Source organism: Dendropsophus ebraccatus, chromosome 1 (genome assembly GCF_027789765.1).
Source record: "Dendropsophus ebraccatus isolate aDenEbr1 chromosome 1, aDenEbr1.pat, whole genome shotgun sequence".
NCBI classification, from domain to species: domain Eukaryota; kingdom Metazoa; phylum Chordata; class Amphibia; order Anura; family Hylidae; genus Dendropsophus; species Dendropsophus ebraccatus.
This window is the reverse complement of record NC_091454.1, coordinates 220,761,834-220,784,048: the sequence shown is the minus strand read 5'-3', so window position 1 is coordinate 220,784,048 and position 22,215 is coordinate 220,761,834. Positions and strand designations below refer to the sequence as shown.

General features: G+C 42.8%; 1 protein-coding gene across 1 annotated transcript; it reads right to left on the bottom strand.

Annotated features, from left to right (window-relative positions):
• Positions 1-5,722: 5,722 nt before the first annotated feature.
• Positions 5,723-21,637, bottom strand: LOC138784773 (extracellular calcium-sensing receptor-like). The gene is made up of 8 exons (XM_069960465.1): positions 21,515-21,637; positions 15,359-15,439; positions 15,157-15,227; positions 13,520-13,811; positions 7,879-8,709; positions 7,256-7,483; positions 7,022-7,145; positions 5,723-6,627 (listed from the first exon to the last, which is right to left on the bottom strand). Exons 1-8 carry the CDS (start codon positions 21,635-21,637, stop codon positions 5,723-5,725), a joined length of 2,655 nt encoding a protein of 884 aa, XP_069816566.1.
• Positions 21,638-22,215: the final 578 nt, after the last annotated feature.

Genomic DNA, 22,215 nt, shown 5'->3' with positions numbered 1-22,215 from the left:
GATAAAAGAAAAGTGGGATGACAAGATGACCAGTCTGGATAAGGGAAAGGTTGGATGACAAGATGACCAGTCTGGATAAAAGAAAAGTGGGATGACAAGATGACCAGTCTGGATAAGGGAAAGGTTGGATGACAAGATGACCAGTCTGGATAAGGGAAAGGTGGGATGACAAGATGACCAGTCTGGATTGGGGGAAAGGGGAACGACAAAGTGACCAGTGGCAATTGGTGTTCAGTAACTTCCCAATTTTCACAGAGTGGTGGCATTGGGCAGCTATTGAACATCATGATTGGGTGTGATTTTATCTGCTCATGACAAGCTCGGGACAAGCACCTACCAAGTTCAAGGGTATGAATACTTTTTCAAGGCACTTCTCTTTTTTCAGATGAAAAAAGAGAAGAATTGCCTGCTCCATAGCACAACAGGCATGACTTTCTTCTGCTCCCAAGAAATTTCTGCTGATCTCTACTACCTTGTCTCATCTTATATAGCAAATGAGCGCTCAGCCAATCACTTGCTGCAGGCATGGATCACGTCAACTAGTTATTTGTAGAAACATGTCAGTGTGGGACCAAAAAGTGGAGTTCAATGGGGTCTCAATCCCCAGTTACCAGAATCACACCAGAGAATCCCTTAAAGAAGTATTTCGCTCCACAACAAGATGTTTTTTTTAACTCTCTCTTACAGGCTAAGTTGAGTGGGAGAAAATGTATAAATAACAGGATTCCAATAACAGTCCACAAGGGTCACATCAGAATTTATTTTTATCAATATAGTAATTTTTACAATTTTTTTATATTTTCATGCCAAAATATTTACAAAGACTATTAAAGTTGTCTCAAAGAAGAAGTCCATCGAAATTCAAAATCACAGTGAGGGGTGGGGTAGACATAATAAAGAAACTACTTAACCCCTTAAAGACAGAGCCTGAAATGGCCTTAATGACAAATTTTATGAATATGACCAGTGTCACTTTATTCATTAATAACTTCGGGATGCTTTTAACTATCCGGCTGATTCCGAGATTGTTTTCTCGTGACATATTGTACTTTACATTTCTGGTAAATTGTAGTCAATACTTATAACAAATCTTTATGAAAAAAAAAAACAAATAACGTGAAAAATTGTGAAAAAATGCATTTTTCCAACTTTGAAACTTTTTTGCTTATACAGAAAGTGGTTATACCACATAAATTATATATTAAATAGCATTAGCAACATGTCTACTTTATGTTGGCGGCATTTATTAAACTATATTTCATTTTTTTTAGACAATAGAAAGCGTAAAACATAAGCAGCAAATTTCCAAATTTTCTGTAAAATTTTAAAATCAGATATTTTTAGGGACCTGTTCAGGTTTGAAGTGTATTTGAGGGGCCTGTATGTTAGAAAGCCCCACAAAGCACCCAATTTCAGAAACTGACCCCCACCAAACTCTGCAAAAGCACATCCAGAAAGTTTTTTAACCCTTTAGCAGAGTCACAGAAATAAAAGCTAAGTGCGTAAGAAATTTGAAAATTTTAATTTTCTGTGCAGAGATTTTATTGTAATCCAATATTTTTCATATTTATAAACTTATTACCAGAGAAATGCACCCCAATATTGATTTCCCCGTTTCTGCAGTTTATAGAAATACCCCATATGTGGCCCTATTGCGCTATTTGACGCAACCACAAGCCTCAGATATAAAGGAGCGCCTAGTGAATTTCAATGGCTCCGTCATATTTGGTCATTTCTGACTGTACCACTTCAGGTTGGCAGAGGCTCTGGGGTGCCAAAACCTAAAAAACACCCCTAAAGGGACACCATTTTGAAAACTAGACCCCTCATGGAATATAACAAGGGGTGCGGTGAGCATCTGGACCCCACAGGTGCTTCACAAATTTTCCTAACAATATGGCGTGAAAAAAAGAAAAATTTATTTTTTACACTAAAACGTTGTTCTAGCCTTCAATTTTTCATTTTCACAAAGGGATGAAAGGAAAAAAAAACACTAAATGTGTAGCGCAGTTTCTCCCAAGTACGGAAATACCCCACATGTGGACATAAAGCGCAATTTGGGTGCAGGGCGAGCCTCCAAAGGGAAGGAGCGCCAATTGGCTTTTGGAAGCTGGATTTCACTGGAATGGATTTCAAGGGCCATGTCTCATTTACAAAGCAATTGTGCTGCCAAAACACTGGAAACCCCCCAAAAGTGACCCCATTCTGGAAACTACACCCCTCAAGGAATCTAATAAGGGGTGCAGTGAGCATATGGACCCCACTGGTGACGGGCACAAATGTAGAAAAATGTGACGTGAAAGTGAAAATTTTCATTTTTTCACTTTCACGGCACATATGTGCCCGTCATCCAGGGGTACATATCCTCACTGCACCCCTTGTTAGATTCCTTGAGGGGTGTAGTTTTCAGAATGGGGTCACTTGTGGGGGGTTTCCAGTGTTTTGGCAGCATGAGGGCTCTGTAAATGCGACATGGCGTTCATCATCCATTCTGGCCAAATCCAACCTCCAAAATCCAAATGGTGCTCCTTCCCTTCGGAGGCTTGCCCTGCACCCACATTGCGGTTTATGTCCACATGTGGGGTATTTACGGACTTGTGGGAAATTGCTCTACACATTTTGTGGCTTTTTTTCTCTTTTAACCCCTTGTGAAAATGAAAAATTCAAGGCTAGACCAACATTATAGTGTAAAAAATGTAATATTTCATTTTAACGCCACATTGTTCCACATTTGTACCCGTCACCAGTGGGGTACATATGCTCACTACATCACTTGTTACATTCCCTGAGGGGTGTAGTTTCCATAATGGGGTCACTTGTGGGGGGTTTCAACTGTCTTGGCAACACAGGGGCCTTTTAAATGCAACATGGCCCCTCGAAATCCATTCCAGCCAAATCCAGCCTCCAAAAGCCAAATAGCGCTCCTTCCCTTTGGAGGCTTACCCTGCACCTGCATGGTGCTTTATGTCCACATGTGGGGTATTTTCGTACTCAGGGGAAATCGCTCTGTGTTTTTTTTTTATCTTTTAACCCCTTGTGAAAATGAAAAAATCAAGACAAGATCAATGATTTAGTGTAAAAATTAAACATTTTTTTACACTAAATGTTGGTCTAGCCTTGATTTTTTCCATTTCCACAAGGGGTTAAAAAATAAAATGAATGCAAAACGTGTAGGTTAATTTCCCCCGAGTACGAAAATACCCCACATGTGGACATAATGTGCTGTATGGGCACAAGGCAAGCGACCAAAGGGACGGAGCGCCATTTAGAGTCTGGAATGGAGGATGGAGGCCATGTCGCATTTACAAAGCCACAAGTGACCCCATTCTAGAAACTACACCCCATAAGGAATCTAACAAGGGGTAAAGTGAGCATATGGACCCCACTGGTGATGGGCACATGTGTAGAACATGTGCCATGAAAATAAAAAATACAATTTTTTTCAATTTCACGGCCCAAATGTGGCCGTCACCAGGGGGCCATATACCCGTGCCCCCCTCGTTAGATTCCTTATGGGGTGTAGTTTCCAGAATGGGGTCAATTGTGGGGGGTTTCTACTGTCCTGGCCGCACAGAGGCTTTGTAATTGCATCATGGCATCCTCTAATGGGAATGGAGGCCATACCTATTTAGCTGGGGAAAAGGGACAATTCTAATTTATTTGGGGGTATTAGGCCAATTATTAGTTTATAAGGTTGAAAATGACAGGTGCCCATCAAATTCAACCTGTGTTGATCCAGAGGAAGGCAAAAAACCCTTGTGAGGCAGACGACAATAGCTTCATCACAGGGGAAAAATTCCTTCCCGACTCCATAATGGCGATCAGAATAATCCCTGGATCTACATGACCCCTGAAATAGGAATAAGGGACAGAATTTAGATAATGTAGAACCCCAGTGACGTGTGGTGCACCTTGAAGCAATCCAGTATGCAGAGGACGGGGTGATCAGGACAGGTGTCACACTGGAAAATGGTGTCCTTCCTGATCCCCCTGTTATGCCACACTCTGCACTTCTTCTGGGGTCTCCTGTTTTCCAGTGTGGGGGACGTCACTTGGAAAATGTTGTCCTGGTGCGATACGGGGTCCTTCATATCCAGAAGCGCTGGGTCCACTCCATGGCTGCTAAATATTAGGACTCTATTACTACTTCTGATATTTTCGGATCGTGCCGCAAGCTACAGTAGCTCGGGCAGCGAGGGACCAGAAGAGGGGGCGCTGGTATAAAAGTTATCTCCGTACAGGTGGTAACCTCTATCCAGCAGTGGGAAGATCAGTTCCCGAATGATCTTCCCACTAACTCCGAGGATGGGGGGGTCATCTGGGGGCTGGATTCGGGTGTCCCTTCCATCATACACTCTAAGGGTACGTGCACACTACGGAATGGCGAAGGATAACCCTTTGTGCATTCCGCAGCTGGCACCCACCGGCGGACTGATGGAGGCGCGCGTCTCCACTCATGTCACACTCCATTCTATGTACAGGCGTGTACATTCGTGTACAACGTGTTCATTCTTTGGACGGACAACGGAATCCGCCCGTGCATAGAATGGAATCTATGACACGGGCAGAGACGCGCCTCCATCAGTCCGCAGGTGGGTGCCAGCTGCGGAATTCACAAAGGGTTATCCTTCGCCATTCTGCAGTGTGCACGTACCCTAAATCTGTAAGTGTACCCTGAGGTATTCTCACAGAGTTTGGAGAATTTCACGCCATACCGTGATCTCTTATTGGGACGGTACTGGCGGAAAAGATATGTCTGGGGGGCAGCGTACGCTACGCTACCCCCAGACACGTCACTGGATGAAGAGGATGATGAGGATGAATGGAGAAAAGAAGGATCCCCCCATTCATCCTCACTGGCTGTTTCGATGTTGGAGGCAATAATAACGTATGCGTCCGACACCGAAAACACCCTGGGGGCCATCTTTATACCGAGACTAGAATATGGGGTATGTAAATGTGTAGTGGTGTAGTGTAAAACTTTATTTCATGTAGTGTGATGTAGTGTAGTGTTTTTTAGGTTTTTTTGACAGTAAGAAAAAAATATCTCTACGCCAAAAAAGAAGCAGCTGATAAATGCCGCACTTGTGTGCGGTACTTATCAGCAGACAGTGGCGGTAGGATATAGGGGGGAAAAACGCCGATGCTGATCAGTGCGATGCTGATCAGCACTCAGCGCTGTTAGGGCGAATAAAAAGTAAAAAAAAAAAATTGGAAAAAAAAAAAAACTTTTTTTTTTAACCTAAAGCAACTGATCAGTGAATGATATTCACTGATCAGCCGCTAGGGGGCAGTACAGAGAAGCTGAAGAAGACTGCCGAAGATAGGGACCAGGGAAAAGCCAGAAGAGCCGGAAATTGCCGACGGGACACGATCGAACCCGGAAGTGAAGACGCGAGGACGCGCGGGACCCGATCGCTGCTCCGGACGCCCAGATCTGGTGAGTATAGTGCACCTAGCATAGCCCATTCAGCAAATAGCTCATTCAGCCAGACATTAACTGCTGCGGTGTTCCACCTCAGTGACTAACCGGCTAAGCAGGGAATCCATCTGCCGGGTCATGATGTTGTAGGAGGGAGAGATGGAAAATGCCGAGGGAGGTCAAGGAGCTAGACACGGAGCAGTGGGGACATGGGGACCAGCAAGTATACCTTCTTTATTATGTTCCTCACACCTCCTGCCTGTGCTAAACATTTTTTTGTCACCTGACTTAGATTAAGTTTTAATCCAAATCTTTCCTTGTGATGTGAACTTTTGAGTTCAAATTTGGTCTTAACAATATTATAAAACATTTGGGAAGAAACATACAGATTAACAGAGCCCAACTGGATGCCAATATGGCAAATATTTCCATGGCAACTGTGTACTTGCCCTGGGCGCTAAGTGAGGCGGGGATATAAGATATCCAGACACTGAGGAAGGCCAACATGCTGAACGTAATAAACTGGGCTTCATTAAAACTGTCAGGAAGTCTTCTAGCCATAAAGGCCACAATGAAACTAATAGTGGCTAGCAGGAAGAGATAACCCAACATGGTCCAGAATGCAATGGAAGAACCTTCATTACATTCAACGATGATGACAACAGACTGGGAATAGGTGCTGTATTGTGGGAATGGAGGTGCAAGTATCAACCAAGTAATGGACAGAACTAGCTGTAACAAGAATCCAGTAGAAACTATCATGTAAGACACAAGAGGTGTTGCCCATCTCCGTAGGCTGGTGCCTGGTTTGGTGGCCATAAATGCCAGTACCACCATGATAGTTTTGGCTAAAATGCAGGAGATGCACAGAGCAAAAACCATACCAAATGTCGTCTGACGGAACAAACATTTCTCATACTGGGGGTAACCAATAAAAGCCAGAGAGGAGAGAAAACACAAGGACAAGGACATCAGGAGGACACAACTTAGGGAATAGTTGTTGGCTTTAACTACTGGGCTCGACTTATGTCGAACAAAAAGTCTAAGAATGAAGTCAGGGACCAGAGAGGAAAATACACTGATGGCCGTCAAGGATGCTCCAAGTGGATCTTCATAAGAGAGGTATTCTACAGGTTTGGGAAAGCATCTGGATTTTTCAACATTCGGCCACTGATCCAATGGACACTTTATGCAATCAAGAGAATCTGTAAGATAAGCAACATTATCTATGAGGGGTTTCAAATACAAACCAAGATTTACTAAAACCGTCAAATTTTTCAGCATTCTGAAAGCAAAGATGGATACATGAAGGACAACATGTTTCTACTTGACCTAACAACTACCTAACGGTGTCAGCAGTTTAAAACATGAATTGAAGGAGACAGATCATAAGCCACACTCTTTTGCCACAACCACGTCCCTTTACAGAGGTCACACCCTTTTCCAAAAGATTCAGAAAAGTTTCTGAAAAGTGTATACAAAAAGTAAATGTGGCACAAGTTGTGTCAGACAAAAGTCTGTCATATTTGCATTAGTAAGTCTGGCCATTTGTGTCACCTCTAGTTTCCTTGAGAGAAGAATGGAGAAGAAAATACTTACCTGTTTTATTAGTGATCTCTCCATGAGGACAAGGGACACACTCAAAGCAGCAGACAGGTTCTCCTTCTCTAGCTGCTTTCCAAAAACCATACGGACAGCTCCGACTACATACTGACAATGGAGTCTAGATAAAAGGTAGATATGGGATAGATAGATAGATAGATAGATAGATAGATAGATAGATAGATAGATAGATAGATAGATAGATGTTATTTGTAAGTACACTCGTCTTACCTGATGGTCTTCAGTCGCCCACATCAACAGACTTGTGTTTATGGTGAAGAACTGACCAGTGGAGTCAGCCATGTCAAAACTTCCAACCTTGACCTGTTGTAAAGCTCCTTCAGGGCTCACCTGCCAGTTCACAATGTCGTAGACTGAAGGCGGGTCCCCATTCTCATCAAAGTAGAGTTCTTTTCCACCACTTAGCTTAACCCTCACTTTCTTCATATAGTAGAGAAGCTTTATGGAAGAAAAACAGGAAGACATAGAAGATTACCAAGACAATGACTGATGACATATATTGTTGGAAGACGCAACTACAGTGGCTATTATCATAATTAGCTTCATGGATGTAGCTTTTTGGGATGCATAGGTAGTAGTTGTACCCAGACCTTGTTGTCTAATGGGGCCAATAGATGGTTTGTAACAAAAGGAACACTAATATTATAAATCGCACATGGTAGGTGGTCGGCCTATAACAGTTTTGCATTGGAGCCCAGAAGGGGTTGTCCGGGTTTTTAATATTGATGGTCTATCCACAAGGTCTGAATATTAAGGTGACAATATCTGTCAAGGAATACCTCTAATAAGGAAAAAAGGTCTAATTATGCTGGGAGATAAAGTATGATATTTACCTGCCAGGGATTGAATCGATAGATGTCTGCACAGTTATATTGTGATAATGAACCTTTGGTTATCCTACAATTATTCAGATCCTCCAATGCATTGGCCACAACATGGACTGCCTTGTACACATTGTATGTTGTCCTTAAGTTGGAGACATCAGTAAAGCTATTCTTGATGTTTTCCAGATTCTCTTGGCCTGTACATTCATTGACAACATTGCCCAGTACATTTGTTGAGTTCCTTTCAGGGAAGAACTTGCAATTAAAAGTCTCTTCCCAAAATATCTTTATCCAATACTTTTCCAAGGATGATTTTGGGTGAACTTCATTGAGGAACCTGCTGAGTCCTGGAATACTTCCACTGTAGAAGGCCAGGCCAATGGTGCCAGTCAGAAGTCTTGAAAATCGTTTGATGGAGTGAAGGCTAGTGGTGGACCAGGCATCACTTGCTACAAAGGTTTTATTGGTAATGTTATGTCTCAGCATTTCTTCAAGAATTGGCACAAGTTCTACATCTGTGGAAAAGACTACGATTACATTGACAGTAGACTCCCGTATCACATTCACAATGTGAGGAGCGTTGTGATCTGGTTGATTCATAATAATGGTCTCTGTAAAAGCCACACATCCTCCACTTTTTATTATTTCCTGTCTGACCAGCTGGATCCCTTGTTGACCATAATCATTATTAATAGCTAGCAACCCAACCCAGGTCCAACCAAAGTGCAAGACTAGTTTGGCTAGTCCCTGAGACTGGAAGGCATCACTGGGAACAGTCCTGAAGAAAGAAGGAAACTTTTTGCGGTCACTAAGGAGATGACTTGTTGAGTAATGACTGATCTGTAACATAATAATAATAATAATAATAATAATAATAATAATAATAATAAAAGACAGTAAATTATATTGTGATTCTGTTCCATTTTAAAATACAAATGTTCAACGTACAAAGTTTAACGTGCAAAATGGCACAATTTGTGGGATGACCTTCTGTCCTATATTAGGTCTCTTGGTAGACAATGCAGGGAATAGCGTGTTAAATAGTTATAATTTCTCCTAGCAGATATGGGAAAATGTCAATGTTCTCTAAACTTTCTTATATGATATTGTCATATCAGGCTTTAGATGAAGCCTAGTAGACGAGGACAAGGACTTTTAGTAACACAGTATCCAAGTAATATTCACATGATATACACTATACATACGTAGTCCCTACAAGGTACTGTAGTTGGGTAGCATGGCTTAAAAGCTTTGTAAAATTAGGTTTTCATTTGTTAACTAGACAACAATTACTATAATACTGCCCCTATATACAAGAATATAACTACTATAATACTGCTCCTATATACAGGAATATAACTACTATAATGGAGTAGAAAAATTGAGGCGGTCACTCACCACTTTAGATGCCGAAGGTACTTTATTCATCCAGACATGAACATAGCAGGGAAGGGGGAAGATGGAGGAGCCTACATTGTTTTGGGAGGGGTAGAATGTTTTATTAAACAGTTTATTACCTGTAAAACTACTCACGTAGTATATGCCGTTATCTGCCCTTGTCACAAGTACTATATAGGGAAAACTAAGAGGCCCTTGTGGACAAGATTTAAGGAACACCTCTATTCGCTACGTTCGGGTAAAGGGGTCCCCCGCCTTATCAACCACATACGCAACGATCATGCTAATGATGCGAAATGTTTAAAGGTGATAGGTTTAGAAAGGGTTAACCCTCCCGGCAGCGGTGGGGACTGGTTGAAATTGTTGCTTAAGTGTGAGACCAGATGGATCATCCGATTGGACGCTACGGGCGTCTCTGGCCTCAACGAGAGAAATGATTTAAATGCCCTACTATTCTAATTCATTTGCTGCGGCTTGTTTTTAATGTGTTTTTATAATATATTTTTGTAATAGTTTCATACTATTTTCACTTGTATCACATTACCTATAAAACACACCCTCACCTGTGTGACGTAGCCAGACCTGACGAAGCGGAAGTCCGCGAAAACGTTTGTCTGATTGCACCCGCTCCTCCATCTTCCCCCTTCCCTGCTATGTTCATGTCTGGATGAATAAAGTACCTTCGGCATCTAAAGTGGTGAGTGACCGCCTCAATTTTTCTACTCCATTCTTGCTGGACTGTTTTTCTTTGGCACTGGGCACCTCCACTAGCCGTATATTTTATCCAGTCTAGAGCTTGCCTGTCTGTTACATCGCAGTCTGGTTGTGCAGGTAGTAGTGCCAGCCGTTCTGTCTCTACCACATTTCATAACTACTATAATACTGCTCCCTATATACAGGAATATAACTACTATAATACTGCTCCTATATACAAGAATATAACTACTATAATACTGCTCCTATATACAGGAGTATATCTACTATAATACTGCCTCCTATATACAGGAATATAACTACTATAATACTGCCCCCTATATACAGGAATATAACTACTATAATACTTCTCCTATATACAGGAATATAACTACTATAATACTGCTCCTATATACAAGAATATAACTACTATAATACTGCTCCTATATACAGGAATATAACTACTATAATACTGCCCCCTATATACAGGAATATAACTACTATAATATTGCTCCCTATATACAGGAATATAACTACTATAATACTGCTCCTATGAAAAATATTATAACTGCTATAATACTGCTCCTATATACAAGAATATAACTACTAAAATACACGACATGGAGAGAAAGGAATGGCTGCACATCCCATCTATGGCTGATACTAATGCCGCTAGGCCTATTTTAAAATTCAACACCATGGTGTCTGTATATAATTTGATCAAACCATAATAGCACTGTGTACAACGTGCAGGTCCCCTGGTTCACACAAGTCCCTACGCTAACTCCACACCGTGTCGGTCAGTGACCGCCAACCCCGCAAAGCGTGCACATGCAGGGAAGGGAGGCCATGGAATGGCCCTGCAACCCCAATGTCACAGGACAACCCAAATTGCCCAACCAGAACCCGGCCAGCACACCGGTGGGGAAGGCTGCCCCCAAACAACACAATTATGAATATGGTTTTACACTCACCACTGCTGCTCACACAGAATGAGGAAGACATAAGGTACTGCCATGTGAGCACAGACATATCCTGCTAATTTTGGTCATGTGGGTCTTATAAAGGAGTGCGAGCTGTTCAGAAAAGGGAGAACTGTAAAACCCGACATGAGGAGAAAGGAACGGCTGCAGATCCCATCTATAGCTGATACTAATGCCGCTAGGCCTATTTTAAAATTCAACACCAGGGTGTCTGTATATAACGTGATCAAACCATAATAGCCCCGTGTACCACGTGCAGGTCCCTGGTTTACACGGGTCCCTACAACAACACAAGTATGAATTTGGTATTACACTCACCACTGCTGCTCACACAGAACGGGTTCTGGTGGGGCAATTTGGGCTTGGTCCTGTGACGTTGGGGTTTTAGGGCCATTCCATGGCCTCCCTTCCCTGCATGTGCACGCTTTGCGGGGTTGGCAGTCACTGACCGCTAGGTGTGGAGTTAGCGTAGGGACCCGTGTAAACTAGGGGACTTGCACGTGGTACACGGGGCTATTATGGTTTGATCAAATTGTATACAGACACCCTGGTGTTGATTTTTAAAATAGGCCTAGCGGCATTAGTGTCAGCCATAGATGGGATCTGCAGCCATTCCTTTCTCTCCATGTCGTGTTTTTACAGTTCTCCCTTTTCTGAACAGCTCGCACTCCTTTATAAGACCCACATGAACAAAATTAGCAGGATATGCCTGTGCTCACATGTCAGTACCTTATGTCTTCCCCATTCTGTGTGGGCAGCAGTGGTGAGTGTAATACCATATTCATAATTGTGTTGTTTGGGGGCAGCCTTCCCCGCCGGTGGTGCTGGCCGGGTTCTGGTGGGGCAATTTGGGCTTGGTCCTGTGACATGTGGGTTGCAGGGCCATTCAGTGGCCTACCTTCCCTGCATGTGCACGCTTTGCAGGGTTGGCGGTCCCTGACCGACACGGTGTGGAGTTAGCAAAGGGACCCGTGTGAACCAGGGGACCTGCACGTGGTACACGGGGCTATTATGGTTTGATAAAATTGTATACAAACACCCTGGTGTTGTTTTTAAAATAAGCCTAGCGGCATTAGTATCAGCCATAGATAGGATGTGCAGCCGTTCCTTTCTCTCCATGTCGTGTATAATCACTATAATACTGCTCCTATATACAAGAATATAACTACTATAGTACTGCTCCTATATACAAGAATATAACTACTATAATACCGCTCCTATATACAAGAATATAACTACTATAATGAACAATGAATAAAGGATAAAAGGAGGCACTCACCAGCAGTGTATTCAGACCATCCGGCTTTTATTGCTGTGCGCAGGGGGAGCGGGGGAGACAAGGTGGGTGACCGCAGTTTCGCGGCTTAGTGCCGCTTTGACGTCGGCCGGATGGTCTGAATACACTGCTGGTGAGTGCCTCCTTTTATCCTTTATTCATTGTTCATACAGCATGTTTATTTCGGATTGAGCACCACCACATACCGGACCCAGCCTGAGATAGTGCCATCTAGTGGAGAGCCAGGCAGTGCCATCACTTTTTTCTTGTTTGTTGGATAACTACTATAATACTGCTCTTATATACAAGAATATAACTACTATAATGGAGCAGTAGAGTGCAGTCGGCACTGCCAGCAACACTAACAGTATAGGACGTGTAGCCAGAGATATGACCTGTATATGCTTGTACTTGGGGTGCGTATGCAAGAGATAGCGTATGCAATACAATCGAAGATAGCAGAAACTGGGGTACTCACCGAATCTTCCAAGATAAAAGTCCATTATTGCATTAGACTTCAATCCAATAGGTGAGGGAGGACAGACGGACTTGCGGGCGCTTACACCCCTGGAATGATGTTTCACGCTCACTCAGCGCTTCTTCCTGCAGGAAGAAGAGCCGAGTGGGCGCTGGCCGGGATTATCTTTTCAGAGACGTACTCATATGAGGTCTGAACATGGCCAAATACTGCATCTATATACTAAGAATATAACTATTATAATACTGCTCCCTATATACAGGAATATAACTGTTATGAATGCACATGATAGAACTTTGGCACAGTCCTCGGTGCGTAAGGTACGACGGAGACTGTATTTTTGGCCATAACCTTCCACTTATTCTGTGTTTTGTTTGCCTTTGTCTGTGCCCGGTCTGAACTCTGTCTTATGACCTCTGGTCTGGTCTAATTCTTTTCCCTGCCCCACCCGTGTCTGTTCTGCTAGGTTTACTCTGGTCATCATGGGCAGATTAACTTTACTATAGGCCCCGGGCTGGTCTTCAAGCCTGAGTGCTGACAATTCTTATTGTGTTTGTTCGTCTTGTCTTTTGTTTCACGTATCCAGGCCAGGAACCGTCACCATTTGAGGGCAGATAGCGGCAAGTAGGCAGGGACAGTGGGCGGGGCTGAGCTTAGGGTACACTGTCCGTGTCTCTCCTGCATCTCTCTGTGACCTGAGTTGTGACAATAATTTCTATAATACTGCTCCTATATACATGAATATAACTTTTATAGTCTTCCTTAGATTTGAAGAAAATACAATGTCATAGTAGAAGCAGAGTTGCACAGTAATGGTGTTACCTGAGGATACCTGTAGAGCCCCAGGATATGCGCCAGCAGGATTGAGTGAGTGGAGATGGCAGGTCCAATGACTGCGGTAAGGGGGATTTTTGAAGTGCAGCGGTAGTTGGGGATTGCTGAGTGAGTTCCTGTTAATACTTGCAGTGAGCTTCCTATGTCCAGATGGAGAGCATCACACGAATCATAAGCTTGGAAGCCCAGTGTGACATTGGGCAGAATATTGGGGTCTTTGTTGATCTCCTCTGTGGCAAACATCATTGCCTGGAGCTGCTGATAACTCTCAAAGTGGAACCTAAAATATAAGGAAAACATGTAAATATGCAATGCAGAATATATAATCTAAACATATAGTATAGCAAGGAAATTAGTATTAAGACATACCGATCAGCAAAGTCCACATGACTTACTTTGTAAATGCCTAGTACATCTCAAAAATCAAGAAAGTGGTGGTCAGCTTACCTAGATAATGTTATATGCTAACAGTTCATTTCTGAGGGTGCACAGATCCAATGGCGGCCGACCGTAAATTAAGAAGAAGTACAGTAGTTCCAGTGGTTCCAGCACACCAAAAGGAGGTTAAAATAACAGTCCATTATTGCATATCTAAGTTAAAAACTTTGCTGCTCTACATGACCAACGTGTTTTTTGTGCATGGGCACTTACTCATGGTCATGAATAAGCGCACGCAAAACGAGATGGTCATGCAGAGCAGCAACGTTTTTAACTTGGATATGCAATAATGGACTGTTATTTTAACTTTTTTGAGTGCTGGAACCATCACTACTTAGAAGCTTCTGCTAGTACATCTCAAACTTTAACATCAAGGAAGTCTTTTTTTTTTTTTTTTTTTGCAATATAAAAAAAAGCCCTTAAGGCCCAGCTTTGTTAAGCTTTGTTCAATAGCTCTACCCCTCACACCCAGATACATAATATGGAGCCACCAGCAAGGCAGTACTTGTGGTACTATAGATGGAATAGGATACTACATGAGGTATAGATGATGAAGGATGGAATTCAGGGATCTTACCGTAGGTATCATGAAAGATGGTCTGAAATTAACACTCATTGACTTAGAATAGTTCAAAAACTTAGACCTGCCACCCCAAATATAGTCACTTCACTATTTGCTATTTTGCTTAATCTCAAACTCAAATTGGATTTTTCCGATTTCGAAAAGAACAAAAAAACAAAACAAGAAAAAAAAATACCCCTCATGGAAGTCCCTGTTATATATAGGTCTTACTTACACTGAGCATGCAGGTCTGGGAGGCCTCTTGGTGTAGGATGGTTGTTGATAGTCTGTGGCAAGGTGAAGAGGAAGCACAACCCCTAACGTGATGTCCCCTGGCTGTGTGACTCCTCGAAGCTCTGAGATGTCCACTCTGCATTGCTGTCCATTGCAGCAGAGAAGTAGAATAAGGTGGGGCATGGTCATGTGACATACTGCTCTGCAGACTCTTACCATTATGCTTTCTGTAGACATGTCCATTTACTGCATCTCTAGGTGTTATAAGAAGGGAATCTGATGAGTCCTAAATATGGTTTCTACCTACATATATGGCCTTCTATCTTTCCAGCCATCTACATTTCATATGCAACTAACGTCAAGAAAATAAATGTTGTTTTTGAAATCTGACCTGCCATCAAAACATTTCAGAAGAAGATTGCTGGATGAATTTTCTAATTTTTCAACATTTCTATAGAAATTCTGGAAATTTCCAAGCAACAAAATCTCTTCATCCTATCTTCTACCAAGTCTAAGAGCTCTCAAAGTCATCCTCAGTCATCTCTTTCATCAACATGACTTTAGTAACAAGATACAGATGTGTCCTTCCTTACCTTTTCTCGAAATATCCCAAGATACATGTCATGAGTTAGCAAGCTTTGAAAATTAAACATGATTTTGTAATACATGATACTCTGTATATAACATATGAGGAAATGAGTACTTAATTTGTAAAATGAGAAATTTAGGTCCTTAACAAAAATTGGTGGAAAGGTAAGGTTGGACACATCCGGACAACTACTTTGGACTACTGTAGGTTTTATGGTCTTCAGATCTTCTGATGATAGGAACTAGGGCTTGAAGATAAGTTGATGATGAATTTGATTTATATTTTATATAGGAATGTCGGTTGCAAAAAGATTTTATCAATAACGATGGATAAAAATAAAGTTGGTGCAACCTAGAAAGCTGGTTACCTATAGCATATGGTACAAGTTGTGTGAGCTGTTGTGAATCGGTTCCTCACATTTTCTTTTGCCTTTGCTCTTTGTTTATGTCCTCTTTTTATAGCTTCTTACGCCCCAAGCTTACGTATTAACTCTTTATTTCTAACATTATCTTGCGGTACAACTATTAAAGTGCAATTAGCAGATCCTTCACCTTTAGACAGAAGGGTTAAGGACTCGTTGATTCTCTATGGAACATTTCATATAAGAAAAAGGTCCCTGGAAATCTAATTACATAAATGGTGGCGTCTCGGGATTCCTCAGCTGCAGTCTCTTGTTGAGAATACGTCAAATGGGGAAATGACTAAGCGGATGGGAATTTTTTGCTCGTGACAATTCTCTTAGGTAAGAAAATAATATAAAGCTGTATCATTGTCCTATCAATGGTAAAGAAAATTGTTAAACTGGCTTCCTTAAATTTTTGGATTTGCCTCTTATTTGTTCATAGAATGGTTTGGTAATGCTGAATAAATAATAATGTAATAAAGAGGGCTGTTACGAAGCCTTATAATAGAACTTCCCAACTTCTAATAAAAGTCTATATAATAAAAATGAATGCCAGTAGGTACGTCTGACCCCAGATTTGGTACATTGGGTGTCTGGGATGGTTTGTATAAGCTTACTGGGCATACACAGTTCACATACACAGCACTCGCTCAGTGTTGTTCTCTGTTATCAGACACAATCCCAGCCTGTTGTCTATAGGCGTCCAAAAGCCTGGTTGCTGTGGGTATTAAGGAGAACCTTATGGAGGGGATTTATGAAGACCGACATACTTTAATTAGGCCAGGCCCCCTTTTCCCCAGCTGGATTCACTAAGAGGCGCAAAAGCAGGTGTACATTTGAATCATGAATTACGCCTGCGAGCCCCCCTAGCCCCACCTGCCCGCCCATCGGGTAAGTGGGGGATAAAGTAGCGGTAACCCAGGGAGAAGGGGCAAATCTGCGCCCTCTCCTGGCATACACCTCTGGCGAGATCTTAGTAAATGTCCCCTTATATGTATATGTACAATACATCTTTCCCTTTGGCCCCAAATGTGGGAGTTAATTTGGGAGTTAATCTGGGAAGGGTGTCACAAAAGTCCTGATTCTGCCAGATGTATACAACACTTACTCACTCTTGTTCTCTGTTATCAGCCATTATCATAGGTTTGTATCTAGAGGATATATACACCGTTGATCTCTGTTATCAGCCTTTATCAGAGGTTCCAGCCTATGTTAAAGGAGTTATCCAGAGATAGAAAGAAATAGCTGCTTTCTTCTCAACCCCTGGTGGTCCCCTCCCTTGAGCAGTGTATATCCCCCTACCCAGCAGTGGATATATCCCCTCCCCCAGCAGTGGATATATCCCCTCCCCAGCACTGTATATATCCTCTCCCCCCAGCTCTGTACATATCCCCTCCCCCAGCAGTGTATATATCCCCTCCTGTCAATAAATGGTGGGAGTTGTAGTGCCTGCAGTCGTTGTAGTTCGGTCCTAGGTGCATCATACACTGGATGCTTACTGGGACATCAGAAACAAATATTTTCACCTCACCAGGACAACCACCATTAGTAACTTAGTAACCACATAGTAACTAAGGGGTCATTCATACATCTTTAGAATTCTATACACGGACGTTGTTCTGCAGAACTGACCTGGGAGCTTGCAGCATCAGGATTGATTATGATGTCGGGAGCACCTAGGCCGTGTAAAAGTTTGCGCTAGTGTACTGTAGTGTCTGCAGGCCTGTGTCCGTACACTAGCGCAAACAATACACTAACCCATTTAGGCATCAATGGTACACAGGCTCTGCACACTATAGAAGTGATTACAGTGCAGTTACTAATGACTCACAGGTGATGTCTTCTCTGATTGCATTCCCTTACTAGCTTTCTTCGCCATCTGGTATTACAAAAACTTCTCTGCCCACAACTCGTCTTCAGGAGAAGTAGCCTGGGGTTACAGGGGGAGCAGCTGAGGGTGACAGGGAGAGCAGCTTTGGTCCTGGGGGAGCGCCTGAACATGGACGCTGTCATCTGACTGGGTAAGTGAGGGCCCAGTCAGAAGACAGCATTGATAGAGCAGCGGTACTATATCAGTGTCGGGGGGCTCTGCCACCCAACAGTCAGTTAGTGTGCCGCATGTGTGTATGTGTGTGTGTGTGGGGGGGGGCTACCGGAGGATCCTCCAGTGGGCCAGCTTGACACTGCCTGTATATATTCCCTCTCCAGCAGTGTATGTATCCCCTCCCCCAGCATTGTATGTATCCCCTCTCCCAGCCTTGTATAAATCCCGTCCCTCAGCAGTGTATGTTTCCCCTCCCCCAGCCCTGTATATATCTCCTCCCCCAGCCCTGTATATATCCCCTCCCCCAGTAGTGTATATATCCCCTCCCCAGCAGTATATATACATCCCGTCCCCCAACCCCTGTATATATCCCCTCCCACAGCAGTGTATATATCCCCTCTCCCCCCAGCCCTGTATATATCCCCTCCGCCAGCAGTGTACTCCATCTCCCACCAGTCCTGTGACTCCATCTGCTACCAGTCCAGTTACTCCATCACTAACCAGTCCTGTGACTTCATCTCCCGCCAGTCCTGTGACTTCATCTCCCACCAGTCCTGTCACTCCATAAGGAATAAGGAAACTGAGTCAGCTCACCATGTGCAGGGTAACATAGCAGAGTGAATGGTTTCCCAATGTAGGACTGGAGAATGTGTAGAGGGCTGGGCTACACCACCAGCTGGATAATCATAGCAAGAGGAAGTTCACAGCTCCATAAAAGTCCAAAAGTTTATTGGGTGTCCATAAAATACATACAAAAGTTTTAAAATACACGCGTGTATTTTAAAACTTTTGTATGTATTTTATGGACACCCAATAAACTTTTGGACTTTTATGGAGCTGTGAAATTCCTCTTGCCTGTCACTCTATCTCCTGTCAGTCCTTTGACTCCAACTCCTACCAGTCCTTAATTGGAAACAGCTGCATTTGCTTCTGTCCATTGTGTAGCATGGGTGTTGCAGCCGTGTTAAACAGCTGAAGAAAAAGGGTGCTGGTGGTTGACACCCTGCTTAGCAACAATTGATGGTCTGTCCTTACAATAGGTTATCAATTATTTCAGACAAGAAAAAATTTAGGAAAGAATGTATGAGTGCTCAAAGGCCACCTAGAGGCCAAGAATATTTCTTACAAATTCAATTTTTTTTATAATAGAATTTCTTACTAAATATTCTCTAGAATTTATTTTGGGCCTAAACAATATGACGAAACATTTAGGGAGAAACATACAGATGATCAAAGCCCAACTGGAGGTCAAGATGCCAAAAATCTCCATACCTGCTCTGAGCACTGAGGGAGGCCGGAATATAAGGTATCCAGACACTGAGGAAGGCCAACATGTTTACTGTCACTGTAATGGTCAAGGTGTTTTCAAAAAAGGAAGAACATAATAAACACTAATGAAAAAAATAACTCAACACGGACTACATGGTGAAAGGTGGAGGTGAAGGATCTTCTTGGCCAAAACACAAGACATAAAGACCCTGTTGGAAGAGATGACCTATACGTCTCTATTAGGAAAATTTTTGCAAGGTTTTTTTTTTTTTTCAATTAGTTTAAGATGACAGCCACTCATCTAAAAACATATCACCTGTCCACTCATTCCCCCCCCCCCCCCCCCCCCAGTATCCTACTCTGTTTCTGTGGTGTCTCCAGACGCTTCCAGCCAGCTTACCCAATTACTGACTGAGATGAGACAGCCAATGATTGGCTGAGCAGGCTGTCACTCTTGTCTGGACAGCAGAGCCTGCTCGGCCAATCACTGACTTGGCGCTGTCCCGTCTCAGTCAGTCACTGATTGGATGAGTTGTCTGTCACTTTAGAGATGAGAGTGACAGTCTGGACAGCGACATGGTCATTGATTGGCTCATGTCTGGAGAGTGACAGCCCACTCAGTCAATCACTGTCCATGATGCTGTGTCTCAGTCTGTGATTGGCTGAGCAGGTTTTGGCTGCAGGGGACACAAAAGACTAGAACAGACCATTTAGAGGACAACAGAGGACACTTGCAATTGTTCAGCTGTTTTATTGCAGTTTATTTAAGGTTCACTCTGGACAAATTCTGAATTTTAAGCCAAAAATAGGCTAACCTGGTTAACTAAACATTTACAAAATTTCACTCATCTCCAGTCTCTATATAAAAAATATTTCATTAACTTAAGCAGGTATTTGGATTTATTCCAGTTTGACCTTGCATCCCATGGACTCTCAATGATCTAGTGTAAGGTCCCATTCACGTCCCCAAAATTTGTCTATAATTGCCGATCCTCAATTGCAGATAAAGTTAGATCCCATTGTTTTTTTCATGCCTATTCACACTTCTCCAATTTTTTTCTGATCCACATTTTTGGCTGATCTGTATAAAAAAGGACATGTCCTAGTGCGGGCTGTCATTCTAAAACAAACACCAACAGAAGTCTATGGAATCCAAATTTTTGGGGGACCTCGGTAACATCCGCAAAAAAAAAAAATATGGATCTTCAAAAATATACTCATGTGTGAATGAAGCCTAAGTACAAAGTAAGACGTAAGGAGTACAAAAATTATGACTGCATAGACCATACAATGATATTGGACTTATAAGAGACTTTCTTATTTATTTATTGTTTTCATTGGCAATCCATGGTCTATTCTGATACTATATTAGGATGAATACTATAGAATATAATTGTGCTGTATTGTCAGAACCCCATGAGATGGCACCACAGCACACAGGATGGATATTACTGCATAGAACAGATGGTTGCAGTTAACGCCGTGGAGTTCTCTGGAGGATTTTAGAATAGTCTAATACACTGCGGAAATCCCGTCATATTGTCATGTGTCTCAGCTGCTCCTTTAGGAAACATCAAAGGAAAATTATAATTGGAATTATTAAAATGACAAGAAAATGAGAATAAGCTGTGAGCACAGACTCTGTACGGAGGCACACAAGGTCCCAAAGGCTGATAGAGTACAATAGAACTAATATAGTACGATGGTGCAATCAGTCCATGTTCTGCCAAATGGAAGAAATAATGTACAGTCCTATGGAACTATTTTACCTTACAATAATAATATTATTCTTCATAGGACACAAGGAATTGCATTTCCCATGACCTGTACATACATATTTCTATCTCTGCCACACATTAGTCCAGATTTCCCCTTGTTTAGATAGTGTACGTTTTATGGAGGATTCACAGATTGTAAGAACAGATGCCCACACAATATCTAAATGAATTGATATACAGGGTCTCACAAGAGTCAGTACACATACACACCCTCACATTTTTGTAAACATTTTATTATATCTTATTATAACAGTGTAAATTTGGTGTACCCTCAAAACAACTCAGCACACAGCTATTCATGTCTAAACCCCTGGTAACAAAAGTGAGTATACACCTAAGGTGAAGATGGCCAAATTCTGCCCAAAGTGTCACTATTTTGTGTGTCTTTCAATCCTTCCTGATGACATTAAAGGGGAAGTCCAGTGCATGTTATGTTCAGCCTCCTCCTTGGCTTCAGTGCTGGGGTCCGCCCTTCTCCGCTCCAGTTCCTGGTCACCTGGCCACTTCCTGGTCTGATCGGGGACCAGGGTCGTGATGATGTGTCAGGCCCCCTCAGCCATTCAGCAGCTGGAGACAGGGACATAGGTGCATATTGCTATGGTTAGCCACCTCTTCCCTGGCTCTTTTTAAAAACAGGCCTTTCAGAAGGTGGTGGATGTAAGAGACCTTGTGCTCCTCCAGCTTACATTTGAGGATGCCCCACAGATGCTCAATAGGGTCTAGGTCTGGAGACATGCTTGGCAAGTCCCTCACATTTATCCTTAAATTCTCTCGCAAAGCAGTGGTCATCTTGGAGGTGTGTTTGTCGTTGTCATCATGTTGGAATACAGCCCTGTAGCCCACTTTCCCAAAGGAAGGGGATCATGCTCTACTTCCATATGGTACGGTGCATGTTGGCATTCCTGGTATCCTCAATGAACTGCAGTTCCTTGAAATGTCCTGCTTTAGCAGATGGCCCCCAGTATAGTCACCCTTTCGTAGATGAAATGTAGCCCCCCCCCCCCAGTGTAGTCCCCCTGTCAGTATATGGCCCCCAGTACAGTCCCCTCCTTTAGAAGATGGCCCCCACTGTACATAAATAGACAAAGGAAAAAAAAACCTCACCTCCCACACGCTTCCCCAAGGTTGCAGGTCCCCCGGTTTCCCCCCCCCCCCCCACACACACACACACACACACACGCACACCGTTTTCTTTTCAGGCACAGGTAGCACGTGTGACAAACGCTGCCTGTGCCAGAAGTCCTAGCTGCATCTGAAAGGTGGGCGAGACTTCTGGCGCAGGCAGCATCCATAATGCATGCTGTCTGTGATGGACAAGAGAACTGGAGAGAAAATCACCAGGAGACCGGGCGACAGAGGGGGGGCTG